This window comes from Idiotropiscis lumnitzeri, chromosome 3, assembly GCF_059441095.1.
Source record: "Idiotropiscis lumnitzeri isolate Australia: NSW breed Sydney's pygmy pipehorse chromosome 3, RoL_Ilum_1.0, whole genome shotgun sequence".
Classification (NCBI taxonomy): Eukaryota; Metazoa; Chordata; class Actinopteri; order Syngnathiformes; family Syngnathidae; genus Idiotropiscis; species Idiotropiscis lumnitzeri.
Genome location: NC_142393.1, coordinates 22,438,181 through 22,466,062, shown reverse-complemented (window position 1 = coordinate 22,466,062; position 27,882 = coordinate 22,438,181). Strand labels below are relative to the sequence as shown.

The window sequence follows — 27,882 nt, the reverse complement described above, 5'->3', positions numbered from 1 at the left end:
TTTGTAATGTGTTAGAGCCAAAAATTCCAAGTTAAAGATTATTTGATAAAAACAATCAAGTTTATTCATGCGAACATTAAATATTTTGTCTTTGTGGTATATTTATAAAAAGTGGTTGAACATGATTTGCACAACATTGTATTCTGTTTTTATTTATATTTTACACAACATCCCAACTTCAACGGAATTGGGCTTGTATTTTGATTATGGATTCTTTGAAATTTCATTGGGAAGGAATATCCTCCAATTCTGAAATGGACCGTATATAAATACCATACTTGATGCATCTTAGGAAATGTAGTAAGTAGGCTTTAGATGGCTTTTCATCTCCCTACTGTCTATATGTTGTTTCAGAAAGGTACAATATTTATTTAGCATATTTTTTTTAATTCCATGTTTCAAATCAACACTCAATCAAAATATCTCCTTTAATTAGCTTTATTTGAAGATACACTCTCCTCTGCCGACAAACATCTTTTATTGCTGATTGAATGCATGTTGACAACAAATGAAGACAATCATGTTAGAAAGACAACACGCTGTTTAAGGTTATGTTACATAGGACAAATGTGTTGTTTTTTTCCAACAGGTAAGTTGATTCATGGTGGAAATTCAGACATAGTTAACATGATCACTGAAGGACTAGCTAATTAATTCACGAGAAAGCAATAAAAGAAATGAGATGTAGTCAAAAGTCTAGCATACTTGCAAAATTTGTCAAAGAGGCTAGCCTACAGTTGAGTGGTTCTTTTTGGTGACTGATTCTGCTTGACTTACATGTGCAATCTGTTCTGACATATCATCTCTCTCCATTTCACCTAATTGAGAAGGCTACGATCACTTCAGCCTGACTTTGGAAGCAGTCTTGCGATTTTCTTTCACTGCACAACAATTTGTGATATCCACTCTACTCTCACCCAGAGGTTTCCCTCATTAATTATTCATTTATTTGAAACACAAAAATAAAGACGAACCCTTTAGAGTATATCTGGCATCCCAAACACAAGAAGTTTTTGCTATCTTTTTCAGATCTGCAATAGTCATCAGCGATGCTGATCCCCCCCCCCTACCAACTGTTTGTAAACATTCTCAGTTGGCCTATCTATTCTAACCAGAAGAGTCACCACTACTCTCAGGAACTCAATGAGCTACAATAATGTAGTTGTTGGCCGGAGAGGGTAAAGAATATATGCCTGTGAGAATTGTGATTTTGTCTGTCTACATATGTTGCCCCACCATATTTACCAATATCCCTTGCTTAAATGTTTATTACACTGCAACTATCGATTTAGGTCCCTGTCTATTGCGTTTCCATTATGCATATGAGGGTTGTTCCAAGTGCAAACATGTTGGGTTGGGTTATTAATACAGAAGATTTAATCCTCAATTCGGAGTGGCATTAAATGGACAAAATAATACTTCACTATTTGCCAACTGCTGCTTATTGTGAAGTGACCCGAGTTAAGTTTTTTGCCACAATACTGATTCAAATTCTTATTTTTAAGCAGGCCAAGCAAATAGTGCAGAATTTGATTAGTTTTTATTTTTATAGGAGAAGATCAATTGCATTGTTCAAAATTAATTCTGGACTTCTCATATGGAACACTTGTCCCATAATATATTCAAATAAAATATAAATATAATTCAGTGGAATCAAACCACACAAAAAGAAAACATTGCAAGAATATAATGTACAAATGGAATGTAGAGCATAATTAAATATTTCACAGAGTGGCATTTCATTCTTACGGCCTTCATTTTTGGCACTGTGCATTAAAAAAATTAAATTAAAAAGCTGTAGCTGCTAACAGTTCATGCAAATGAGCTTTTGTTTACATATTTGACAAGACACACATGCTAGCTGATTATACAATTAATTTTTAAAGCTATGCCATTTAGGTTATATAAGTAAAATAAGTCCTCCATTTGGTATCAATTTATCAAATAAAATAGATATCTCTGTTCATTTCAGCGAAACATCAGCAGGCCTTCCGATTAATACCTGAAGACAAAATACAGCATGATTGTACACGTGTAAGATCAAACCAGCACTACATACTTTATACAGGAATACATGGTACCTGTAATAATTGGGCTTGAAGGGGCCGTTCTTGTTGAGGCCCATATACTTGGCCTGCTCATCAGAGAGCTCCGTGAGGTGAGCGTCAAAGTTGGGAAGATGCAAACTGGCCACGTACTCGTCTGCAGAGAAAAAAGTTACATCATGAATGACTACTTTCAGTATGTGTGTCTCTGGGGTAAACCATGTTTTACTTTGTCAGGTGGAGAAAACACAAGCGCGTCTTTACCCATTTTCTTAGGCAGGAGATACACGTCCTGCTTGTAGCGTCCCTCTGGAGCGTTGAACAACTCAATTAAGGCCAGAGCCTGCAAGCAAGCATTCACGAGAGAGAGAAATTGAGAGAGAGAGTTGCCTGTCAAAAACATTTCCAAGTTGTGTTGTGTGCGAAGCCCAAGACTTGACATGGAGAAAAGAAATATTGGCCATAATATACAGTGAGACCTGCGGTTCGACATTCACAGATTTTTAAAAAAAGTTTTAAACCTATCCTGACTTCTCCGTGGTTCGCTGGAAAACCGTTTTTTGTGCTAAGGCCAAAGTCATGTCGCATATTAAACTTTTGCTTTAACGCCATCTGGTGGTGCACAACTATTTTAAGATCAGGGAAGGAACATTTAAAATCAGGTTCTTTGCCACCATCTGGTGGCATCTATGGGTAATTACAGTCCAACCCTTTTTGTATAAGCGTCAATAATGCAGCGATTTTAGCTATTCGCGGCAGTGCACGTTCCCTATTGCTGTAATGTGCACAAAAAAAGGCAAATTTGTGGTCACAGAATACTAAGTAGCGGTCGCAATAAACTAAATTGTCGCCACACTATACAATTTTTGGGGTTTTCATATCAATCAATTTCATATGAATAACTTCAACTTTGAGATAAGTGAATGGCGCGCGTCTTTGTGAATTAGTGATTTACTTTATTGTCATTAGACAAGGTGCATCTCATTTGCTTATCCAAATGTCCAAGATACATAAATAGTATTTATTTGTATTTTCTGTGCAAATGTAACCTGTTTAGTGGGCAGAATTTTGTATTTCATGGCCACAAATTACAATTTTGTGTGCACTTTATATCGTGGCCATAAATTCAATTCCATGTCATGCCTGGGGCTCTGTAGCGGGTATTGAATGACAAGCAAGTGCACAAGGACCGACCTGAGTAGTCGCGGTTATGGACAACACAAAGGTGGGCACTGTGGAGCAACTCAGATTCAGCAGGCGACCCTGAGAGAGAAAACAAACAAACCAAGATGGCCGTGAATACGATGAGTAAAACTACCAGTGCAATCATTCAAAAGCAATCTCGTCAAAGAGTCATCACCTCAGCCAGAAGCACAACTCTCTTCCCATCGGGCCAGATGATGTGGTCCACCTGCGAGCGGACCCTTTCCCAGGTCAGCTCATGGCTGCGTAGACTGGCCTGCGTGACGGAATTCAGGGAGTCAGCGATGGGTCTTCATCAAGAGGATGTGGGGCAGACATGCAATCATTACCACATCAATCTCTGTGTTGGAGTGGCCCATGTTGCACACCACGCAGCCGTTCTTCATGCGATCCAGTTGCTCTCTGGTGACGACGTTCTTGTTGCCTTAAGGGCAAAAACACATGAGAAACTCAATGCTTGCAGGTCCAAGTGTCTTAATTTAACACCTCTGTCATTTTTTTGATGGTCTACATATTTCAGGGCTGGGCAAAATATGCCTGGCTAAACGTGTCCAGTCATTGACTGTAAACTCGTGCGTTGTTTGACTGTTGACCAGCAGGGCTATAATAAATTTGGAATTATCATTATGGTTATTATTTTTTTTTGTTGTTAACTATGTAGGTTTAAATAAGCTTTACATAAAACTAACACAATTTTTACAGATTGAATAAAAAAAATCGCTAAACATTGTACAGGTTAAAAGAAAACAACCCTAAAAAAACAATGTTGTGTGGGTTAAAATAAAACTACCAATTATTTTTGTCCAAGTCATATTTTAAGTCTGTGTATTTTTTTTTCGTTCGTCTTACCAGTGCAAGTGATGACTACGTCCATTTGCCGGATGACTTCGCTCAGTTTGACCACACGGAAGCCGTCCATGCTGATTGGGTGTGCGTACACAAAGATCATGGACTTAGAGAAATGCCAATAATTCCAGGACATATGATCATTTTAGACTAACAGCATGGCTTCAAACAGAGAAGAGATAATTTACATAGACAGTCAGTATTGCCAAATTAGCAACTTTTCTGACTCCTCCAGCAACTACTTTTCAAAACAGCAACTAGCACCTTTTATAGACGTGAAAAAATCAGAAGAGACTCACGACGCCTGCAGGGCGCAGATAGGGTCGATCTCGGTGATGCACACAATGGCTCCTAATGCTTTGAGAGCGGTGCAGCAGCCTTTGCCCACCTACAGCACATACAGGTGTCTCAGCACATTTATGCATGGTGGGAAAACGTTTCCATGACAGAATTGTTTTGGCGCGATCAGGTGACATCTTGGTGTCAAGAATGTTTGTTGGATTGAGTTGATGACTCATTTGGACATAAGTAATGATTTGTAACATTGCTATGTTATCATAAGGGTGGCGTCATTTACTCATGGATTTTTGCAAATTGCGACAGAGCTCGGTGCCTATCTCTCTGGAATCATGGGTGTTTACTATTCATTGTACTGAAGTTTTTTTTTTTCAAAATCAATTAACAAAAATAAAGAGACACTTTAATTCATTGATGTACACAAGGGAAAAAATGTTAATCAATGCATAATGGTATTTCATATCACCTCTCCATAACCGCACACCACGACTTGTTTGCCACCAAACATGATATCCGTGGTCCTCTTCAAGCTGGAAAAAAAAAAAGGTATACATTTCAGTGTGTTTGTTACATGGACTGGCGGTGCATTCACGCTCACCCGTCCAAGATGGATTCACGGCAGCAGTAGAGGTTGTCGAACTTCTGCTTGGTGACCGAGTCGTTCACGTTCATCGCTGGGACGCACAGCTTGCCGGCTTTCGACAGCTGGTACAGTCTGCAATGTGGCCACACAGTCAAAACTGTACAGCGGTGCTATCACCCTGGAACCCGCATCTTCCCATTGTTGCTATGACGACCGCTAGCCAAAGGCAGAGCGGCACTGTATTTGAGCAACATTTCCTAAAATGTACCCAATAGTCTGTTTTAAGTGGGAATCATTTGAATCAGATCGGAAAACATTATTGTTTACAGCAGCATTCTTGTGTCTCTATCCTTAATTCTCTTGTTTTAATCCCAATTTGCACATTATCTTTTAATTCATCTAGATCAGGGGTGGATGGAGTGTTTGGTTAACCTCACCTCATCTGAGGAAAAAAATATATTTAATTTTAAATGAAAATGAACAAAAGCATTACAACAAAATATCTGTCTTTGACACGCCACAGTATTTAGAAAATAAAACATTAACAAGGTTTATTCATTTCATTTTCTTCATATTCGGCGGGCCGGATTAAAACGTTCAATGGGCCGCATGTGGCCCTCGGGCCGTAGTTTGCCCACGCTGATCTAGATTGATGTAGGGTTCATTTCAATCTAACTATTATAGATGATTAAATTGCAAAGTCTTTTGATTTTGTTTCGCTTTTTGTAATGCGTTTGATGTTTTATGTAAAGCACGCTGAATCGTCTTGTACATGGAATGTGCTGTACAAATGAACTTGCCTTGCCTAATATTACAGCATCTTACGGAGACACGCTGAAGTGAAACGCTTCATTGTGTATTAAATGTAGTGTATGTTACTCCCTAATTCTCTGCAGTGTTTCAGTTCAACTTTTAAAAAAGCTTGCCATTCTCTGTCAAGGAGCTGAGCGACAACATTTAAAACAGGTGTTTGAGCCATAAAAATCTTAAGGATGTTCACTTCTACACCTTTCTGTGACTTTCCCAGTGTCTGTCCATCTCCTTTGCATCCTGCAAATGACACTGAGCGTCTCACCGATGAACTCCGGTGACGCTTTCCTCAACGATGCCCCGCACTTTCTTGAACACGTTGGGGTACTTCTTATAGACCCAGTGTGTCAAGTCTCCGCCGTCGTCCAAAATCTGTAAAAGATCGATTAGCGTTGAAGGTATCCTCGCTCGCTGGCGGAAAGCCGTATCATACTGTACCATATTGGCCTGCCAGCCCTCTGTGTTGACACAGCGGTCGATGCACCACCAGAAGTCGTCCTCGGTCTCTCCCTTCCAGGCAAACACAGGCACTCCTGCAGGAGCCGACGGAAAAAAAAGATGGTCAGGTTCAAATTAACCTACCAACAACTTTTGTGCAAGTTAAAATGAAACTACAAAAAAGTTGTACAACTTAAAATAAAACTATCAACAAATGTTGTGCTTTTTAAAAATGAACTACCAAACAAGGTTGTCTATGTTAAAATGAAACTACAAAAGTACGGAAGAGGATGAGGCCCATGAACGAAAAAAAGAAAAGGTTGGAAGGATTCTGACTTTTTCTCAGAATTCTGATTTTAAAGTTAGAATTTTGAGATTAAAATCAGAATTCTCACTTTAAAGTCAGAATTAAAGTCAGAATTCTCACTTTAAAGTAATAAATTCTGACTTTAATCTCGGAATTCTAACTTTAAAGTCAGAATTCTGAGAATAAAGTCAAAATCCTTCCAACCTTTTTTTTTTTTCTTCTCATTCATGGCTCTAATCCTCTTCCGTAGAAAATGAAGTCATTGCCTTGGTTAAAATAAAACCAATAAAATGGATCCTGTTAAAACAAAACTGCCTAATACAAGTTGTACTGGTTAGACTAAAACTCCAAAAATGTGTGCAGGTTAAAATAAAGCTAACATAAAAATAACATTTGAAAAAATCTTTAGCCTAAAATTTAACTACTCAAAAAGTTGCACAGGTTAAAAAAAATTCCCGGTTCCGAAAAAACAAAACAAGCAGTTGTGTTACAAGTATTGGTCAAACTAATGAAATAATAAGCATGGAGCTCCTGCTCAAACTTGGGCACCTCACCTGTCTCGGCCAGAGCGGCGGCCACCTCGTTCTGAGTGGAGTAGATGTTGCAAGCGGTCCAGCGACACTGAGCCCCCAGAGCCACCAGGGTCTCGATCAGCACCTGACAGGCAATCGGGATGAACAAAATGACCAACAGGCTGGAAGGATACAAAGAAAGTGAGCAACCTACCGCCGTTTGAGCGGTGATGTGGGTACAGCCCACCACCTTGGCCCCTGCCAGAGGCTTCTCCCCCTGAGCTCTCTTCCTCAAGGAAATGAGAGCAGACATGTCTGGAGGAAGCAAACACATAATTTGGATGCTTGTCATGTTGTGAGTAGGAATGTGGGAGGAACTCAAGTAAACTCATTTGCAATCACACCCGTCTTAGAAAAAAAAAAAAACACAAATTGTCAAAGAGTACCTTGCTCGGCAATTTCAATCTCACGGCGGCCAAACTCGGCCTGTTTGATGTTCTTCACGCAGAAGTCGCTGCTGCCCTGTGTGTTGACCTGAGCTTTGTCTCTTGGGGACGTTTCATCATCAGAGCTGTCAGTGTATGACGCAGCTGGCGAAAGAAGTTAGGAAGGAAAGAACAACAGAAGTGTGAATAAATGCATCAAAAGAGGTACTGTATGTATGATTTAACCGACACGGTGTACCTGCAAAGTATGCAGTGCTTCACTTTTTCCACATTTTGTTATATGATAGCCTTATTCTAAAAATAGATTGAATTGGCATCCAAGTTATCTATTTCTGAAAATATGCTAAGTTACATACCAGCACCCCGACAATAATTCTCCACCCATGACAAATTGACAAGTGGATGAAGCTCTGCCTCCACAAGTGAAAATGCCTTTATTGTTTCAATGATGCAAACTTTTTCCCCCTCACACTCTAAACTCCACTCCCGCGAGTAGATACTGCTTGCCCCCATCAGTGCCCTAGTTTCACCTCATGGTTGTCATGGTAACAAAATCCAGACTCACCATTGGCTCAGCTATACACAGGGAGCGGTGAACTGTGGTGCACTTGCACGAGACAGGACCACCCGCACAAAACAGGTTAATTTTACCAAGGTGTGTAAACCATTTGTACAGGTCATTTGGAGATTAGGAAAAATGAAAAAATTGTGCATGTAGAATAGTTTATCCCAGAATAAATTAAAAACCGTTGATTACGGGAGAATAACGAGATTAAGATGAAGTGTGGCACCTGAGCTGTAGCTGTCTGTGGACGACTGCGAGATGGAGCGAGAGAGGGAGCGGCGGCCAGCCTTGGTTGGATATTTGCTGAACTCTTGTTTGTCCTCTGCATTGGCAAACTGGATCTACAAGAGGAGAAAACAAGGTTGTCAGTTTTAGTTGTCACTTTTAAAGGATTTTTGTAACTCCTTTTTCATAAAAGACTCGAATGGTATCCAAGTAGTTTTGTCCATACTGTTTGAGTGCCAGTTGGGTGTCCTGCTTTTTGTTCTCACAGATCTTGAGAACATTTTCCGAAAAGAAATCCTCTCAATTGTCAATTTTGCCTTGAAAGTACACCAAATACAATAAGACAGCAAATACACAACTCCAGATTGTTTGCAAAGCCTTCTAATTCCTAAACATTCAAGAGCATAAGTCCGTCCTCTTGCGAAGATATCCACGGGACTTTAGCGCTCACTTCTTTTAAAGGTCTTCATTCACCGTGGAATGCTGTCAAATTTCCTCCTTATTTTAGATGTCCATAGAATGTGTTTGCACTAAAAACCAAGACGCAGGTCAGCAGAGTTGACACAACACGCATAAATCCGGGAGCACACCAATAACAAGGGCTTGTACTCTAACAAACTCCTTCAAAGGAATTTGCTTTAAATGGGCCCCAATTCAGAATTTTATCAGTAACGCACACTGGGGAAAAAAAACCAAAACAAAAATCAGCCCACTCATCAATTGAGAGGAAATTGGGTGGACATGTCTATCATTTAACAGGCTGTCGTCCAAGTTGGTTTGAAGCAGCCATTTTGGGTCAATTGGCTCATATTTTGACAAACTCCTACAAGGGAATTAATCCAAAATGCAAACAGTTATCGTGGATGGATAACGTTAAATTGAGAAAATGTTGGTAGTTTACGCCATCTAGTCTCGTCAAGTCTGACAAAGTTGTGATAATTCTCCACAAGGTCATACAGTTGTTAACTGTATCTGCTTTGTTGTTGGTTTTCAATCCATCTGATGTTGAAAAAAAATTATATTATCTGGAGGAGCTACAGCAAGCTTCTGATGGAATTGCAAAGCACGTCAGGAGGCTAAAATTAATGATTGTAAAAATGCGCACAAGTTCAACATACAGTCACTATTAAGATGATTAACATTTGCTATCTCTTTAAGGTCCTAGCTTACACTTCCATTCACCGTCTCTCGAAGTCATTTCAATGCAAATAGTACATCAGTGTGCATTTTCCGAAGCCGTGTGGAACACTTTGATCTGCCAGAATGGTGTAAGAACAAATCAAGTGCGCGTCTTGAAAGGTGCCTGATGATTTGGGGTTGTTAGCAGCCACTCACCCTTTCTTTGTGTGCCATCACTGCCTCTTCCCTGCCGCTACGTCCTCCGTGTGACATTTCAGCACCTGGTGGACCCAATGTTACTATGCCGGGAAAAGCCTCCCTGAAAACCCAGGTGGGAGGCAACCTTCACCTGTTATGTTCCTTTCTAATGGCCAAGGGGGAGGAGAGGGAGAGAGAGAAAGAGAGAGAGAGAGCGAAAGAGCAAGCGAGGTAAAGATAGAGAGAGACAGAAATAAAAAGAGTAAGAGTGCAATGAAGAGAGAGAATAAGCAAGAGCATTTCGTCCTCCTTTGTTGCCTTCTTTTTTTTTTGTTCTTTCTTTCTTTGCTTCATTCCATCTTCCAGTCGTTCTCATCCTCGTGTCAATCTTTTATCATTTCATTCCTTCTTTCCTGCTTTTATTTATTCCTTCCCCCTTTTTCCTTATTACATCTCTTATTTTTTCCACCCTATTTTTCCTTCCATTCATCCTCCCTTTTTATTTTGATCCTCGTTTGCCCTTTTTTCCTTCCTTTTGTTCATTCCTCTTTGCTGCCTCTCTTCTTTCCATTCTCACATTCACCCTTCATTCTTTATTTCCTTCTTCTTCTCTCATTAATTCCTTCCTAATTTTTTCCTTCCCTCCTCCCCTCTTTTGTTCCGTTATTTCTTTTCTATCCTTCTCCTGTTCTTTCTTTTATTCCTTCTCATTTGTCATTTTCCCCCTACTTTCCTTCCGTCCCCATCTTTCCTTCCTTCGTCTCTTCTTCCATTCCATTCTTCCTTCCTTCTTTATTCACTTGTCATTGCAGCCTTATTAACTTCCACCATTTTTTTAATCCATCCTAGGTCCTATCTTCTTTCATTCTTTTATTTCCTTCCTCCTCCTCTTTCTTCTAATTTCTTCTTGCTTTGCATCACCATCCTTTTCTTTCTTTCTTTTGTTCTACCATATAGAATAAGTGCTCAAATAAAGAATGGTTTGCAATATATGCATTCAAAACATTGTGCATCTATGTATCTCTGCCTTATAGCAGATCAAGTCATTAACTTGCTAATAGAAGGAAAATAGTAAATGTTATTTTTATAGGTCGCCAAATGGTGACATAATTGAGTTGAATCAGAAAACACTTTCATACTAAATGGCGCAACAGAAGCGGAATGTTACAACTACATTTTATTGGCCAGGCCTTTGTCTTCATTAAACAAACAAGTCAATCAGTTACATCTAAAAGCTTAAAAAAAAAAAAAAAAAAAGTTTTTCTTCAGACAATCACTGGCCAAGTGGCAGACTTAAGCTGGTCCTTCTGTCTGGCTGCATTAGCGACTTACTGACCCGGACGTCATCCAACAGACGGTCTTAAATCAACGCATGGGCCGTTTGACTACGTCTTAAAATAAATGCCTTGAGGCTGTTGAGTCACGGCAGATTACTCTCAAATCATGGAGTGTACGCAATGACAGTATGAGACAGACAGACAGTCGCATTCTTCCAGGACAAGGTCATGTTTTGGTAATAATGCAATGTACTAGCACCATGTGCGGCCGCATAGGTCGCCCATGCCATGAAACGCCACTGTTGATGTGACGCAAGCACAGCAGAACTTGTAATTGACCCAAAAAGCTAAGTTCATGAGTATTTCATTTATGTGTGTTTCCTCATTTCTGGGAATGCACTTTTTTAAAATGAGAACATAATTTATTGCTAATTATTTTAGCGCACCCCCAAGCTGTGACTTGCAGTACCCCGAGGGTCCGAGGACTCCAGTTTGAAAAGCACTGGGATAACATGTTCTGCTCACCTGCCAGGCAATAAGAACAACATGTGGCCTGTGTTCCAATATGAAAACATATTGGATGGTAGGAATGCTGCAGAGAGCTTATGACAACAAAGCACTTTGTTATGAATACACGCTCGAGGATCAAGTCCAACTGAGCCAGCACCCTCACCCCGGAGAAAAGCAGTGACTGTGTGAGTCAAACGTATGCTTCAAGGAGATTTGTGTTCATTTAAGGGTCTTTGTCCACAAAAAGCTATCTGGGACTGACTGAGTCCGGTCAAGCCCACACCAATGAAACACCAATGAAACACCTTATTTATTTGTTGTTTTTTTTTTTTTTTATCCTTTTGATCAAGTTGTCCAACTTTTGTGTGAGTGAGTGTTAGTCAGTGACCTTTTGTCTCCTTCCCGTGGAGCCATTATACAACATACCCAGCCGAGAAGGAGACTCACTGTATATTTGTTCATGCATCATCATTTGAATACCCTACTGTTAATACTGCAGGTCAAATTGACCTGTGAATTCTTTGGAAAAAGAAATCTACTGGGCACATTCATTTATTTTTTTTCATATATATATTTTTATTTGCATATGCTTTGGGTTACAAAATAGAATCCATCCGTGACCAAGATTGTAATTCAATTTTTCCAATTGAAATTAAGTGAAATGCCACACAGTTGTACATAATAGTGTTGGTGTGCCTTTAAGGGGCGTGGCCAAGTAAGTGCTGTCAGGAGCTACAGTCATTTGGGTTGGCATTTGACCACAGTTCAGTTTTAAAAACCAACAAGTTTTGACATGCTTAAGTCAAATAAACCGCCATTTGGGCAGCATGATGAGTGTTGAGCACATCTGCGCCACAGTTCTGAGGTTCAAGGTTTGAATCTGCACGCTGGATAAAGTTAGCTGGGGTAGGCGCCATCTTACCAGTGAACCAAGTGAGGAAAAGCAATATATACAACAACTGAATGCATATGTAGAAATTAAAAAAAGACATTCATACAGTAGGTCACATTGAAAACCTCTGCCTTAATTTGGTCCGTCTGTCAGAATGCTCACCGGCAATTGTTTTAGATGCATGTGATTGATAGATGGATGGTGCTTTAGAAATGCATGTACAGTATTTTTCCTGAAACATGAAAAGTTGAAGTGATAAAGCCAGAAATGTATTGACAATATCTTTGTAATTTAATTTATGGTTTGTTTACACTACACTTGTTTGGTAGAATGTTTTACAGTTGCAGTGAACGCTTCAAATACTGCAGGATCAAGTGTTTTGTACAGTAACAACTACTTAAAGTAGTAGATGCTGTACATAAACTGTCTCACATTTTCATTTAAATAATGGTTCAGATGCCTTTATCTTAGCGATGTTTATGTATAATAAATCTGATTTTTGTTGTAATATAGATGAATTTATTCACCCTTTTTACATATTGATCAATGGTTCAAATGTCTTTATTTTAGCAGAAGCAGAAGTTATAAGAACAAAATACTGTATAATAAATCTTATTGTATTACCGACAAATTTATTGTATGTCTTTGTTAAAAAATGCAGGGGAAAGGACCTTGAACTATCACAGTATTTATGGGAAAAAAATACTATTTTTTAAAATCTTTCAGCCGCAGTAGCATAGACTGGTCGCAAGTGAATGTCAGAGCAGAACAGACAAACAGGCCGTTGCACTCACAGTCACACTTCAGAACAACGTGTTCTTTAATCCGTATTTGAACTGTGGGAGGAAACCCCCAAGCAAGCAACTCGAACCCTCAACCCAAACGTGCCAACAACATCCGACGTGTCCCACACGTTAAGATCATAGTCGAACTCTACTGCGGCAGTACCAACTGGGCCAGGAAGCGGTCTGACCCCCCCACGACTCGTTATGCGGCGACGGCGGCGCCCCCTCCTCCTCGTCCCCGGCAGGCTAACTTGATGGCGGGTCGCCGCGTCCTTACCTTCTTGACAGACTTGAGCGTGGGGACGGCGGTGAAGGCGGCGGAGGGCATCTCCCCGACGTTCATATTCACGTCGCTGCTGTTTTTGCTCACGGTCATGGCCGAGTATTTCTCCGCCACGTTCTCGGTCTCCTTGACGTACTTGGTGCCTTGTTTGACCTCCACCATTCCATCGGACGCCGTCGAGTCGCTCATCGCATCTGCCGAGTATGGTGTCCCGTGTCGGGGAACAGGCGGTGATGGGACGAGGTTGCCGGAGGGAGGAGTGGGGAGCGAACGTGTGGGCCCACCACAAAATAACACCTATTAACTGTGTACGCGAATATTTCGCCGTTTTGTGTCTCGGTGACTTTGTTTGAAGACACTTGCTCGGTTCTAGCGGTGGCTGGGCTCGCAACGGTCCTCAGGCAGGCTGCTGCATCTCCGCGGGGAGGGGGCGATGCGCGGGAGCGGACAGGTCACCTGAGCTCTCCGCAAGGGGTGTGGGCGGTCGTCTCCATCGGTTCCGTGAAGGAAAGGGCAGTCAAAGCAACGACGACAAAGTATCCCTTATTAGACGGTGTGAGTTGCTTTCCACTATTGAGTTTGTGCGACAGTCAGAGTGTTTCCATGGTTACACAACGGAACGTTTTGGCTCAGACAGGAAGGCCGGTAATAGAGAATAGTCCCGCCGTCTTCGTCGTGATTGGTCGATTGTCATACAGCCACCTGCGCTTCCGGAAAGTGTGGGGGTGGGAGAACTGAAAGTGCCTAAATTAAATAAATAAATACTCCATGGAATGTTTCATTAAAATGTCATTAATTAATTGTTTCATTCATTTATTAAGTATTGAATTAAATAAATCAGATAAATAGATCCATCCATCCATCCATTACCTACATCGTTGGCACCATTAAATAAGTGTCATTAAGTAAATGTTTCATTTATTAATTCAATATGGGATTAAATAAATCAATGTGTCATTAATTAATTTATTATGTGTAAAAAAAAAAATACTGTTTTTAATGAACCATTTCATGGTCCACGTTGCAGCGTTTCATGAATTTATTTTACCTGTCAAACTCACGCATCAAAGTTTAGAGGGCAGGTCCTATAACACCTTAATGGTTGCGCTGCTCATCAAGTCAAGTCAAATCAATTCCAGAATAATTAATTTATGCAACCGAGTATCTAGGGAAAATATTCCGACACACTGAGTGACGTTATTGACCGCTAAATAGATTTGAATACTCAAACAAAATGACTAAACACTAGCCTTTGTTACTAGAGTCATTTAAAAGTTTAATATAGGAAACTGTATCAATGTGAAAGTGTGAAAAAGTCGTTTTCTGATTGCCATACTTACATTTCTGAATAAAATATTGAGCCCAAAGTATTAGCAAATTATGAAAAAAAAACATCTTCAACAATACATTTCCGAGGAAAAAAAACTGAAAACAATGTCTTACCACTTTAAAGAAACAAACTGACAAATTTACTGATAACCTTCCAAAAATATCCGAGAGTATGAGCAGATCCCAAACAGGTGTTCAATTGTCTTTGGGTGGGTTTCACAAATACTCAAGGTTGCTCATGAAAGTCCTCCATCATCGTCGGCACCGTGTTACCGACCACTTCAGGCCAAAGCAAAAGCCTCCACAAGATTTGAATCAGTCAGCGTTTAGCCCCGCCCACGAACTTTGTTGGGCAAGTTTGACAGATAAAATAAATTCATAAAACACTGCAACGCAGAACCATGAAATAATTAAATACAGAAATAATTCTATACAGTTTTACAAATAATCATTGGGAATTTAATTAAGTAATGACACATTGATTTAATTTCACATTTAATTAAATTAAACAATGCCGTTTATTTAATGGTGCATTTATTTGATTCCATATTTAATGAATGAATGAAACAATTAATGAATGACAATTTTAATTAACCATTTCATTGTGTATTTATTTATTTAATTTTGGCACTTTCATTCCTCCATAGGGCACTGGGTAGTAGCTTTAATCTGCTCTGCAGTGGAAGTCCATTAAAAAAAATGAAAGCTTTTGTTTGTCTTTGAATTGTGGTGCCTTAGACACAGGTGTCAAACTCCGGTCCACAAGGACCGCTTTCCTTCTTGTTTTCCATCTCTTCCATCTGTAACACACCTGATTCAAATGAACTGATCATTTGAATTAGGTGTTTAGCGCTCGCTTTTCATTTGAATCAGGTGTGTTGCAGCAGGGAGAGACGGAAAACATGTAGGAACACACTCTGCAGCAAAAGAAAAATGTCTGCCATATAAAAAATAACAGCGATTAACAATTTAAATACCAGCAACAACCACACATGTGACCTATTGCAGTTTAATTAAATAGGTGCGCAACCAATTTTTTTAATAAACAGACCATGTACAAAAAAACATTGCATCATTTGATGAGTAAAAATGTACAATTCAAACACTTGTGTAGATTTCCCTACAAACAAAAATACTAATATCGTATAAAATGTGTCCAAAAAGCTGACAAACTACTTAAGTACACTGAGAAGAGGAGACAATGATTAATATACAATATTTTCACTAAAGTTCTTTTTGTGAATGGGGGTGTCAAAGCAAAAAAAGATCACAATATATGCATTAATGAGTTCAAAGACACACACACAAAAAAAAACAAACAGTTGAATGTCATGACTCATTAGGGGCATCAAATGGAGCAGATTTGGAATAACCATAATTTAAGTCCAGAAAGAAAATAAATAGCAGGTGCTAGGTGTTTGGCTATAGCAAGCATTTCTTGAATACAGGTTTAAAAGAAAAAAAGGAGAAAAAAGAATGGACGATAAGGTGAAACCATAACTTAAGTCCGGGGGGAAAATTGTAGCCAAAAGTATAAAGACAGAGGAAGGATTTCTTCAACTTCAGACAAAAAAAAAAAAAAAAAAAAGATAAATTCCACAAAAGGGGACTGCTGCTGTTGGCCTGCTGCTAGCCAAAAGCCCAGAGTGTCAAGTAGAATAGAAGAGCTGGCAGATGGGATGAAGTGTCAACCATAGTCAAGCTACGACACTCGGATCATCTGAGCCACCGTCTCGTCGGCGGCCGCCTGTGCCGCTTCCTGCTGTTGCTGTAAAGTGAAACATAAGCTATTTATAGCACATTGGGACCAAGGCAGAAACAAGGGCATCCAAATGCTTTGACCATGAGGTTATGAAATGAAGAATAACATGAAATCATTCACTCGTGGTAACTGAACACGAGTGTTTTGGATTTGTCACATTGCGTCACTGGAGTGTCATTGCATTTCTGGGTAATCTTTTGAGCTTTGTTAATGTACCTTTACTCTAGTATCACTTTCAGGTGCTTTATACAATTGTGTCAGGTATGTATAAATGTTTGATTGGGGTGTCTGACTAATTTAGCAGATTGCTTGCCAGCAAGCGAACATCAGCTCCACAACAGGCAATCCATTAAGCGTCAACACAGCACAACTGTGCCCTTAATTCCAATCCGAACAACCGAAAGGTAAATTAAGCAGCCACTTCCTCAATTATCACATTAACAATGTTTAAATTCTCACCACTTCTATTATTGAGTTAATTTACCTGTTGAAATGTAAATTACAGCCAGTGTTCTGGGACACTTCAAAACAATTTTACCTCAAGTAACATTTTTTCTACTTGATGCTTCACACATTGAAAGTACGGCATGAGAGAAGAAGACTAAGCCGAAGCCTTGGTCAAATGACTTGCACGGTTTGTTTACTCATGATTAAATCGGAGCGCACTCCGTCTGTTGCCACCCAGAAGTACGTAATGTGGTGGTAAAAAGGTCCACTACAGGTGCCCCGTGATTGACCGGCACCTAAATCAAGAGCATGTATGCGTTTCACCCGCAGTCAGACAGGATTAACCCCAGCTTCAAACGAAATAGAAACCAAAAGCACGGAAGGACCGGTGTGCTTGTTACCTGTGCCAACGCCAACGCCATTTCTTCCTTTTCCTTGGGTGAGAAGAAACGCCCTCCATCGCCTCGCTTACGCTGCATCGCATGACGGTGGCGAGACTCATGCAAGTATTTCTGAGAGTAAAAACAAGCGCTTGCATTCAATTCATTGACTGGCACCGTTTAACCAGCACGAGGATAAGTGAGCCTTACCCTCCTCTCTTTGGGGATCTTGCCCTCGGCCTCCAGCTTGGCTCGAGCCTGCCGCCGCTTCAAAATGCGGTGGTACTGCTTGGCGTTCACATAAAGGGGTTCCTCCTCCAGCATCTCAGCGCCCGGCAGAGGAATCCGCTGCATAGTGGGTACTGCACCACCTCCCGGTACCATCTGATCCAGAATATCATATACATTCAAATTTGTTGCAGTTAGTCTGTTTTGGTCCTCAATTTTTTTTTTATATATATATAGTAGGATAGCAAAAAAATCACAGTGACTACACCCTGCACCTCTGGGCCGTGTGTCTGATTAATTGAGAACAAACACAAACGCAATAGGATGCTGAGTACCTCAACATTGGGTCTTACCATGACCATTCCACCTGCATTGACCATGTTGCCAGAGACGGGCAGGGTGACGGTCACAGTGCCTTGGCTATTGGTGGTGTTGGTGTTGGCACCTCCTGCCTGTACGATCTGGGCACCCGCCAGGCTGGCGGCGGGAATTGTGATCATTCCTAACAAATACAGATCCTCCTTTTAGACGACTCAAAAGCAGACGGCAAATAAAGAATTGACTTTCGCAATGTATCCACTGTTCTTGGTTCTTAATTTACTCGTGCCTGTTCTCTCATTACACAAAGGCCATCCTTTTTTTTTCTCCATATACATTTTCTAAGTATTTTTTTCGGAGAATTTTGCACTGCCAATTTGACGCAAATCATAAGAAGAGTGTTTAAAAAAACGTAATAAAGCTGTATTTGTGGCACTGTGATTGGCCAATCTGTGTTATGTGTTGTGTGGCTTAGTTTACCCTGCTGCAAGACGGTTCCGTCTGCGTTGACCGGCTGGTAGACAATAGTCTGTCCATCGGCTGTCTGAGCCACTTGTTGGCCTTGCACGCTGATTTGCTGACCCTGTGGGGGTGGGAAAAAACTCAGTATTTGCGGTGAATTAGATTTTAGCCAGTACATTAGACAAAGTCTGCCTTACAGAGTCATAGATCTCCGATATGTCTAATAGCCTTTTGATTTGACCATTTATGACTCACACACTTGCTGTTCACCATGGCAATTCGTGCAAGCCTATGGGAAATAATTTTTAGACTGGAATCGAGTTAGAATTTCCCACGCTCTTTCTGCACATGTGACGTCCTGCACGTTCTCGTCATTGTCTCACAGCGTCACAACCAGAGCTATTATTTCGCCATAATGGATTCTACATCTGCTCAGAAGAGACGGCACTTTAGCACGCCCCAGAGACCCACAGTTTCTCAGAGGAAGGCAAAAAAAAAAAGGGGGGAAACGCTATTTACGTCTATAACTACTGTTCTATGAATCCCGAATGACCGCCAGGAGGCGGTGCTTAAAGCACTGAATGTTCCCTGCGCATGTGCAAAGGGCACATTTGGTGCTTTCTTCACAGAATGCCCCAGAAGCTGATGCATTATTATTGTTAGAATTGTTACCCTTAATTAAGTGAGTGATTTCAACTACAGTGTTCCAAGAGGAAGCAAGTGTACCGCAAATCTTTATCCTTTGTGGATTTTGATACAACACCTGGTTCTGTCCAGCGGTGATGGCCGTTTGGGGTTGCTGGATGATGATCTGCTGAGGCTGGCCCTGCTGACCTTGGAGTTGCAGAGTCTGACCACCTTGCAGCTGGATCTGACCTGGCTGCACCAGCTGGATCTACAAACGCACACAATGCATCAGTACCCCAAATGCAAACGCATCCCAAGCGAGTTTCATGCCTGACCTGTTGTAGTCCCTGAGTTCCGGACACGGGAACCTGCATTATGGTCTGGCCTTGGCCCCCTGACATGGCCTGCACCATGATGGGCTGTCCGGATGACGTAATGAGCTGCCCACCGCTCACCTGGACCATCAGTGGCTGCCCCTGCACCTGCATTAGAGGACCACCAATGTCATAGCAGCACGGCAAGCTTCAGTTATTTTACATGAAGGATAGACTCTTTTTGTCTTTTATCCCAGGAATACGTTCTTTTTTTTTTAAATGTACAGTCACTCCTCGCCATTTGGCTTAGAATACCCTTCCAAAATGTTTGCTATTAACGGCAGGTCTTGGTCATTGACTCCTTGCCAATAGCGAGTGTTGACTGTTTGGCAAACACTTAAGAGCAAAAACGGCTTGACACATGACACATAAACCAATGAGTGCGCACAGGCCAGTGGCTACTTGTGATGAAATGATAAGAAAATGGCATATATCGACGAATGAGAAAAATGAGCATGGTTACAAACGTTATTACCATTTTTAAAAAAGAAAGCCCTGGATTTGCATATGAGAGTGGGACAACACAAATATTATGTTATTGTATTATACAAACATAATCGATCTTTTCATTGGCCAAGTTGAGTCTTTGTTCTTCTTGATGATGCTTTTTCTGTGTTGTAACAGACCACAGTAAATGAATCAAACCTAAAGGGAATACTCGTGTGTTTTCAAACGCGTTACCTTGCCATTCCGTCAGAACATTAGAACTCCAAGAGAGACCATATAAGACATATTATATATCGTCTTAGTTTAAAGTGCATAGCTGGAATTTTGTGACATCTATAGACAATTTGAAATCCCCCTTCAGGTGAGGGAATCTATTAGTTTCAGATTTTGACTTTTCTAAAGCTGGATTCTTTCCCTACAGACCAGTCGTGGGCAAACTAAGGCTCGGGGGCCACATGCGGCGCATTAAACGTTTTAATCTGGCCTGCCGAACTTGAAAAAAAAATCAATAAATGAATAAACCTTGTTAATGTTTCATTTTCTAAGTACTTTGGTTCTTCAAGACATATATATTGTTGTAATGCTTTTGTTCACTTTCATTTAAAATTAAATGTATTTTTTTTTCTCCGATGAGGTGAGGTTACCAAAACATTCCATCCATCTGCTCCTGGTCCGGCCCCTCTGTAAAATTTTAGAATCCATTGTGGCCCGCCAATCAAAAAGTTTGCCCACCCCTGCTATAGACCACGAGGAGCGGCGGTTCACTGTGTTCTGAAATGTTAGCACATTTTATCAGTAAAGCGTTTCATCCCTAGTGGAAAACGAAAAATTAAAGAACTGAATGAAAGTTTCTGCTGTCTGGACTAGCAAGTGCATGAGGACAATGAATTCATGCAAATCACTTGTGATCAGGTTGAACCAAACCCCCTTTGTTGATGTTTTCAAAGGCAACAAACAGCAGTCATGGCACAAAATGACGGCACAGGCGGGACGCCACATGAGACGCTGTGCTGAGTGAGCAGCATGCAGGGACGTCGCACAGCTGGGAGACGCATGCCGCAGGTCCGATGCTTCATGAAAATACAAACAATCTGCCACCGACTGTTGCATGCAAACGGATATGACTCCAAATTTACTACATGGCATTGTTCGGCTGTTATTTGGTCTTTCAAACTCAGATGATTTTTTTTTTTTTTTCATCGAAAAAAAAAAGTTTGACTTTTGCTGATTTTTGTCTGCGTTTTAATGTTCAACAAATACTAAAGGACACTATTGTGTATTATTTTTGTAAGTATTAACGGGACAAAAATGAAGCTATTTTATGAATTGTATCGATTTTTAGTTAATTGGACGATTAATCAGTTATCAGAATTTTATTCTGCCAAATAACAGAATCGGTAACAAAAAATCCCAATATTTTCTGATTAACAAAACACAGAAATATTTTTTTAAAACAACCTTTAACAGAATATTGGCATTTCCATTCATATCAATGGGGAAAGCTGATTTAAAATGCATGTGATCCGAGTTACTTGTATGGTCACAGAACAAATTTAACTCATAAGTCAAAACACCACGTAAATAAAATAAATTAACCACAATATCCGGTGGGTCTTCAAAAATGGAAAAATGCTCTATATTCCTGTTTTTGTTTATCTATAGATTTATTTATTATGCCATGGTCATAAGATCCCTAACAGCAAATAAGGAGTCATATACGACGAGGCTTATTCCACTGATACAGAGCGGCCAAGACACCACTACCTGGAGTGTCTGCACCTGCTGGCCCGAGGCCGTCACCACGGGCGCTTCCGTTTGCAGCTGCACAGCCGTCACTGTGCCCTGGGCCTGTAGGCAAGGCACCATAATGCAACCTCACAAAAACAAACACAGTCATGGCCACCTTCGAAGTGGAACCACCGGAATTGTAATTAAAATTCCATAACTAAATTAATCCTGCTATTCTACTGAACAGAACTGTTTCGACCGATAAAATGTCCCATAAACCAGTTATGCCAGCAAATATTTTTCAACATCGATGTCCAAAAAACATGGCGTTTTGCCTGCTTCAGCATTGTGAACGACATAGACCTGAGCCAACAGGAGCATGTGGCAATAAAATGAGGCTTATTTTTTAGTCAGTGCTGTTAATATGTACAAAAACAACACCAAACTTCCCAGAGAATTACCATATTGTGGCATTTGGATATTGTTGCATCCTAAGACACAATACTTTCCAGAATAAGCCGCTACTTTTTTTCCCCACACTTTGAACCAAACAGCTTTTAATGTGATGCGGGTTTCTTAGGAAGTTTTATTGACACGCTGCCGCTAATAGATTTACCGATATTCTCGTTACATCTGACCAATGACCTGCAAAGGATTGCAGGCTTGATTTAGTTTTCGTGAGTAAGGGTTATGCCACCAAATAGTGAATGTTATTCACTTGAAGTTTATTTAATAATGTCTGGTGCAAAAATTGACCTTGCCGTTCCAATACTTTTGGAGGGGGTTGAAGTGCCACCGCCATGTTGTCAGATTTGAGTGCCTTGGGGGTTAGTTGATTGCTGACCGTTAAAGTCTGCTTCTGGTGCGAGCTTCCCTTGAGACGAGACTCACCTGTTGTTGGATCTGTCCATTGGCAGTCTGCACTACGATCTGCTCTCCAGTCGCCGTGGTGGCAGCCGTGTACTGCTCCATTTCCGCGTAACCAACACGCCGTTCTGTAACAGAAACGCACACAGTCAGTGAGATCAGGCAGAATTTTACACAGGTATTCATAGGATTACTTTATGCTTATATTTTTTTCCACATTTTATCATTTTGGATTTTTTTCCATTGTGGTACTATATGTATATGAAGACATACACACTGTATAATAATTGTTTTATACAACTATGACAATTTGCAATGGTGAAGTGTAACAAATCTTAATCATAATTGAATTTTGTGGAACTTGAATAAAACAGTGGTAAACAGTACATGATGGTAAAAACAATCTGCAAAATGGCCAATGATTGAAGGGCCATAATTAGCCATTTTAAACGGTTTGGCTACAGAAAGTTGTTTTGATGACATAAGGAAGTCTTCACATAAAGGAGCCTGTAGTGACAAACAACGGAGAGATATTCTTCACAAGCCTGTACACTAAAAGGAGGGAACTGGGTTCAAGGGGATGATAAACGTGAAAGGGTTAAAGGAAAGTAGCTTGCTGCTTGCTGTGTGTACAATCAGTTTTGTGTGGAGGAAAAAGAAGGAAAACTTGCCTTTCGTCTCATTATTTACCGCATCTCCACAAGCCATTTGAAAAAAATATATATTGCAATAACATTATGTAAATATTTTTTAATATAGAAATGTTACAGTGATAGAGATGCAAATGCTATCCTATTTGAAATGTTACTTTATATAGACAAAACGTTTTTCCCCACCAAATACTATTTGTAATTGTATATCCAATGTGAAAATATTGAAATGCTCCTTAATTGAGAAAAAAGCGTTTCATGGCAAAATGCGCTTTAAAAAACCCTGCATATATTTCGAGTTTCTGTCAGCGAATTTACACCCAAAAAAAAGATCAATGACGCAAATTATTAATGGTGAAATACTTTCTTTAATTCATGAAAAATCTAAAACTGTAGTGGATATTTACAAATGAATCATGTACTGTATATAAGACAATAGCAATTAGTTTAAACCATGTTAATGGAAACTATAGTTCAACACTCGAAAACAATGTGATAACGATTTCTAAGACCTTTTTAAGGCAGATTCGAGTTTTATTTGCATCATTTTTAAGGCCGTGCCACAAAAAATATGAAGAAAATAATTATAAGACCAAGAGGCAAGGCCTGAATTTGGATTATAAAGCAGAAGCACTTGTGAAGTTTTGCATTGCATTCGCACACAAATAAACAATTTCGATCATGTAGACACAGCATGTTGTTTTGATAGCAAGGCTACATGGCGCCTACGCTAACCCAACAAGGGGATGGGGAGGTAAATTGCGCTCAAATTGGGGTTTCGTTGAGCAGCATCCATTTGAGAGGATTAGATCCGGAGCGGCCCTGGAAGTCACTTCCACTCGTCTGCAATAGTTGGCCAAAGCCGTGAAGGGCGGTGAATGGAGCCATTTTCCACCGTCCCTTTGTTCGAGATAGCAAGCTAAGCAGTTAGCTCGCCCGACCGATCATGTCGCCCAAATTTGCTCGAAGGCCCCGAAACGTGCCACCGCCATTCGATTTTTGTGCACTTTGTCGGGTTAGTAATTTGGTTGGTCCGCGGCAAACCAATCCGTGCTGACAGCTACCCAATGCCTTCAATCGGCTCTCCCTTACCGTGTAGTCGCCGCTGTCCGGTTTCCCTCTGATTGGCTCCAGTACAGCTCGCTAAAGCCCAATCAACAAAGTGAGCGAACAAAATGGCCGCAAATGAAGCAACCCCGTTCGGGGGGAGGAGGAAGGGAGGAGGAAACGTGGGAAGGAGGTGGTGCTGTATCGCCAGGCGCCCGGCAGATGTCGCAATCCACATACAAGAATTTTGCGTTGAGATTCGGTTGTGGTGGATGGGTGGAATCTCTTCACTCCAATGGTGGTGAAACTTTTCAATTTTAGTCGACTAGTTTGATTCTAACAATAGATTCGTTTCTCAAATCACCATTGCACAGTTAAATGAATTGATGTGCAATTAATCCCTTGCAGCACACATACATGAACCCCAAAAATGTTAGGTTATTTTGGTTATTTTAACAGCAGGTGACCATCTCCAGACCACCTATGGTATTTCAAACCGAATCACGTGGGCCCTGTCCGTCCCTCGTCGGAGACAGCCAATCAGCGCCGAGAATATATTTTGTCACAAGCAGGCGTCGCACACGCAGACATGCGGAGCCATATGAAGAAAAATAAAATAAAATAAAAACACACTGTGGAGGTGGTTGAAATAAAAACAATATGGGGCACATGCTATTGAGGTCTATGGGAGTGTAAGGAATATAAGATTGTTTTTTTGTCTTTAATTTATTGGGTTGCGTGTCAGGTGTGCGGCACCTGCGTGTGACGTGGTACCGGTAAATCCTTAGTCGACATTTGGCTGACTCGGACCGACTGGGCGGACCTGAAATACTGAAGAGAACTCATGACATACAAAAGCACTGACGAATGCCCACCTCTGAAGAATAGCACGCTACAGCATGCAATCCAAAACAAAAACTCACAGAATCTAAATAATTATGTCTTCATCATCTTTTCATAAGCATTCACATTGGCTATGCAGAGTCGGTGCACAACATTCTCCATGTAGTGCACAATTAAGGTGTTATGCCATTTTGTAGAGATGTCCAAATGTCCAAAGGAAATTGTAGTGCTCTCAAAATTACCCACAATGCACTTAGAAAAGCAGTAAGCGTCGCTGGTCACTCACCAGGTTAAAATATATAATGCATTGCGAACAAGAAAATAACATGGGGTAAGCGATTCAGTAACCACCGCGGATATAATTACTTATTTTTACTTAATTGAAAATATGTACGACAAAGCAAATATATTAAAGTCACATAAATAGTCGGCGATCTTAATGCGCTGCTGCGTCATGGAAGATACAGTGGTCACGCAATATGCGAGGAGGCAATATATAGTGCGGACTATATAGTGAATAAGGGGTTAGTGGATAACGTTCGATACGTATTGGTACATCTCAATCGTGTTGCTTCTTCTGGTGTGTAAACCTTAACCACCAGGGTTCATAATACTATACACTTTTATTAACTGAAGGACTTGGGTGAAAAACACCTTTTGTTAAGTCGTCTCTCAAATGATGTTTTTATGGGGGGGTCGTTTTTATTGCATGTATTTGAAAGACATTATCACTTACTTTATTTAAATGCGCTGTGGTATGGTTTTTCGTGTATTCTGTCGATATAAGAAAGATAGTTTTGCTTTCATAATATTTCTCTTTTTTATTCCCATGAAGGGCAGGGCTGTTGTCAGGTGACTTCGCTACTTCCGTTGCGCATATGTCATTTGTCCAAATCCACTTGCCGTAAAAAGCCCGGAAATGGTTCCACAAGCGCATGAATGTTATTTCCTGAGAAAAGGATATCGGTGAACAGTGTCAATACACGAAACCTGTCGTCTGCTGATCGGCGAGCAGGATCACATTTCTTCACATTTCCCAACCAACAAGACTCCCAAGTCTGCGACCCACGTCCGTCATGGCCGCCGGACTTCTCTGTGTGCTCCCCAGGTGGGTTCGCGCAGTAGCGACCCCATCAGTGTGCCTCCTCAAAACGGCGGCGTTGCATCCTTCCTCGGCGTTTTGCCGGTATGCCAGCAGCAGTAGACGGGTGCGAAATGCACGCGGAGAACAGATGAGAGGTCACAGGGAAGAAGAAGAAGACTGCATCATGGAGGAGGTAGAGGACAAACTCAACGCTTTGCTGGAGTAAGTTTAGTTCCGAAATGTCACGTTTGCCACTAGTAATGATTAGTTATATTACAATTTACACTACAGCATTTTAACATGGCTAAAAGTTCAATAAAAGTGAGTTTGTTTGATTTAGGCCCTTTAATGCAAAACAACCCGTTCTAGTATATGAAATGAAGATTTAGTTTATTTTTTTTGTTTTGGAGGGGATAGTTTGACCCACAGCGTAATCGTAGGATGAATTGCTTACTTTACAGAATCAGTATTTGGTCTAACAATTTAAATTTGTTTGTTTTTGCCAGAGAAAGTATGAAAAAGCGGAAGATGATCAAATACAGCATCATGCACAAGAGAATGACACCATCAGGTGCTCCAGAGAGGACCTTGACTTGGGAGGCCATGGAGACCATCAGGTAAGCTCTATGGTGAGGTCGCTTACTTGGTTAAATAGCAAGAGGCAGCCGAGTGATTGCTAGCACAGAAGACACATACCCCAAAGGTTCCCGGATGTCAAAGGTTCCTGGATCCCTGAGGCTCCTGGATCTTTTAAGTTCCTGGACTCCACAGATTTCTGGACCACAAAAGTTGCTGGACTTCTAGGGATCCTGAATGTGATAGGGAGTCACACAGTGCTTTCCACCTGAGATTGGCAGAGCTACGGCTAGCCTAACTGCAAAGTTACTGGCATCGCTTCTAATATAATGGATCGTGTTTCAGGTATCTAAAGCGAGAGCATCCAGACGAGTGGACGGTTGAGCATCTGGCTGAAGGCTTCTCAGTGAGCCCCGCAGTGATACGAAGGGTGGTCCGCACCAAGTTTATCCCGACACCTCACAGGAAAGTAGAGCAGGACGCCAAGGTAAGGTTGCACAATTCTGCGAATTTTCAAAGTTGTAAACTTTGCATGTGAATTAACAGGAGCTGTTAGGAATGTAATGTAGTTGTGGAAAGGATATTTTTGCATAATTCTTATTTAAACAACCAGAATTCTTACAGCGGTAACTTGACTTACAAGTGCCCAAACTTGAATATTTCATTTATTTGGTCAACTTTTCAATTCTCTTTTATGGGAAGTTGGATATTTGCCCTATTCCCCAGTTTAACATCACTAAATAAAATATTGACCACTTTGCAATCCTTCATAAAGGTGATGTCCAGGCTTCAGCATCCAGCGTTGCCTTCTGGTGAGGCCGGGACAGAGCGAGGCCGGCCAGTTCTGCAGGCAGCTCACTCGCCACGCCACTTGTTGCCTCCCGGAAACTCAGAAGTCGCTTTGGTTCCCATGGCTGTACATACGGATGAACCCTCCACTAAACTTTCCGCTCTTGTTACCGTGCCACTGATGCCGCCAAGATTCCAAAAAGATGCCGCAGCAACAACAACAACAATGTGGCCGGGACAGGACGGCTCAGCTGGTGGCGATCCGTCAGAGGCGGAAGACGAGATGTGGGATGGACAAGTGTTTTCTGAGGAAGATGTCGATGAGTTAAGGGACACGAAGCCTGCGCCAGTGCAACGAGTAGGGAATGAATTATTTGATGACAAAGGCCACTTTTTGTACAGAATTTGATAAGCACTGGAGGAACAGACTTGTATGTAGTTTGTCCAATAAAAGCAAAGTGAAATATAGTACTGGATTTCTACATTCCATATTAAATGCCTCAAATTCAGATTAGATTCTTTTTCTTTAATATAAGTCAGGTGACCCCTGCCTGTGAATTTGATAAGTTTTACGAGACAAAAA

At 40.8% G+C, this 27,882-nt stretch overlaps 3 protein-coding genes across 9 annotated transcripts; 1 reads left to right on the top strand and 2 right to left on the bottom strand.

The window, feature by feature from the left end:
- Positions 1–422: 422 nt before the first annotated feature.
- On the bottom strand, positions 423–13,932 carry ahcyl1 (adenosylhomocysteinase like 1). 2 transcript variants are annotated; one of them, XM_088289215.1, is made up of 17 exons: positions 13,336–13,932; positions 8,279–8,393; positions 7,488–7,631; positions 7,256–7,356; positions 7,084–7,186; positions 6,223–6,317; positions 6,050–6,156; positions 4,990–5,106; positions 4,858–4,921; positions 4,394–4,482; positions 4,098–4,168; positions 3,578–3,672; positions 3,406–3,504; positions 3,240–3,308; positions 2,310–2,388; positions 2,082–2,202; positions 423–2,002 (listed from the first exon to the last, which is right to left on the bottom strand). In XM_088289215.1, exons 1-17 carry the CDS (start codon positions 13,528–13,530, stop codon positions 1,996–1,998), a joined length of 1,671 nt encoding a protein of 556 aa, XP_088145341.1. In that variant the 5' UTR covers positions 13,531–13,932; the 3' UTR covers positions 423–1,995. The 2 variants fall into 2 exon arrangements, with proteins under 2 accessions (XP_088145341.1, XP_088145342.1); XM_088289216.1 differs by lacking the exon at positions 13,336–13,932 and adding an exon at positions 9,613–9,776.
- Positions 13,933–15,672: 1,740 nt separating this feature from the next.
- Positions 15,673–24,194, bottom strand: nfyal (nuclear transcription factor Y, alpha, like). Of its 5 annotated transcripts, none has more exons than XM_088289218.1 (10): positions 24,053–24,194; positions 22,335–22,438; positions 21,477–21,563; positions 19,230–19,376; positions 19,031–19,162; positions 18,286–18,388; positions 17,823–17,989; positions 17,470–17,643; positions 17,281–17,391; positions 15,673–16,438 (listed from the first exon to the last, which is right to left on the bottom strand). In XM_088289218.1, exons 2-10 carry the CDS (start codon positions 22,413–22,415, stop codon positions 16,373–16,375), a joined length of 1,068 nt encoding a protein of 355 aa, XP_088145344.1. In that variant the 5' UTR covers positions 22,416–22,438; positions 24,053–24,194; the 3' UTR covers positions 15,673–16,372. The 5 variants fall into 5 exon arrangements, with proteins under 5 accessions (XP_088145344.1, XP_088145346.1, XP_088145345.1 ...); XM_088289220.1 differs by having other exon boundaries at positions 17,841–17,989; XM_088289219.1 differs by having other exon boundaries at positions 21,480–21,563.
- Positions 24,195–25,133: 939 nt separating this feature from the next.
- On the top strand, positions 25,134–27,808 carry ngrn (neugrin, neurite outgrowth associated). 2 transcript variants are annotated; one of them, XM_088290129.1, is made up of 5 exons: positions 25,134–25,181; positions 25,686–26,156; positions 26,441–26,551; positions 26,856–26,997; positions 27,286–27,808. In XM_088290129.1, the coding sequence occupies exons 2-5, from the start codon at positions 25,927–25,929 to the stop codon at positions 27,706–27,708; spliced, it is 906 nt and encodes a 301-aa protein (XP_088146255.1). In that variant the 5' UTR covers positions 25,134–25,181; positions 25,686–25,926; the 3' UTR covers positions 27,709–27,808. The 2 variants fall into 2 exon arrangements, with proteins under 2 accessions (XP_088146255.1, XP_088146254.1); XM_088290128.1 differs by lacking the exon at positions 25,134–25,181 and having other exon boundaries at positions 25,613–26,156.
- Positions 27,809–27,882: the final 74 nt, after the last annotated feature.

Bases quoted from the DNA above. Each gene is read 5' to 3' on its own strand.
- ahcyl1 (XM_088289215.1), bottom strand. From the start codon at position 13,530: ATGAGCGACTCGACGGCGTCCGATGGAATGGTGGAGGTCAAACAAGGC. The intron at 6,318-7,083 runs GTGAGGTGCCCA...CGGCTCCTGCAG, and splicing joins CGCCGCTCTGGCCGAGACAG to GAGTGCCTGTGTTTGCCTGG. The intron at 3,673-4,097 runs GTAAGACGAACG...TTTGCCCTTAAG, and splicing joins CGTAGTCATCACTTGCACTG to GCAACAAGAACGTCGTCACC.
- nfyal (XM_088289218.1), bottom strand. From the start codon at position 22,415: ATGGAGCAGTACACGGCTGCCACCACGGCGACTGGAGAGCAGATCGTA. The intron at 19,163-19,229 runs GTCAGGCATGAA...GTGCGTTTGTAG, and splicing joins GAACTCAGGGACTACAACAG to ATCCAGCTGGTGCAGCCAGG. The intron at 17,990-18,285 runs GTAAACTAAGCC...TGTATTTGTTAG, and splicing joins CGGAACCGTCTTGCAGCAGG to GAATGATCACAATTCCCGCC.
- ngrn (XM_088290129.1), top strand. From the start codon at position 25,927: ATGGCCGCCGGACTTCTCTGTGTGCTCCCCAGGTGGGTTCGCGCAGTA. The intron at 26,157-26,440 runs GTAAGTTTAGTT...TGTTTTTGCCAG, and splicing joins AAACTCAACGCTTTGCTGGA to AGAAAGTATGAAAAAGCGGA. The intron at 26,552-26,855 runs GTAAGCTCTATG...ATCGTGTTTCAG, and splicing joins GAGGCCATGGAGACCATCAG to GTATCTAAAGCGAGAGCATC.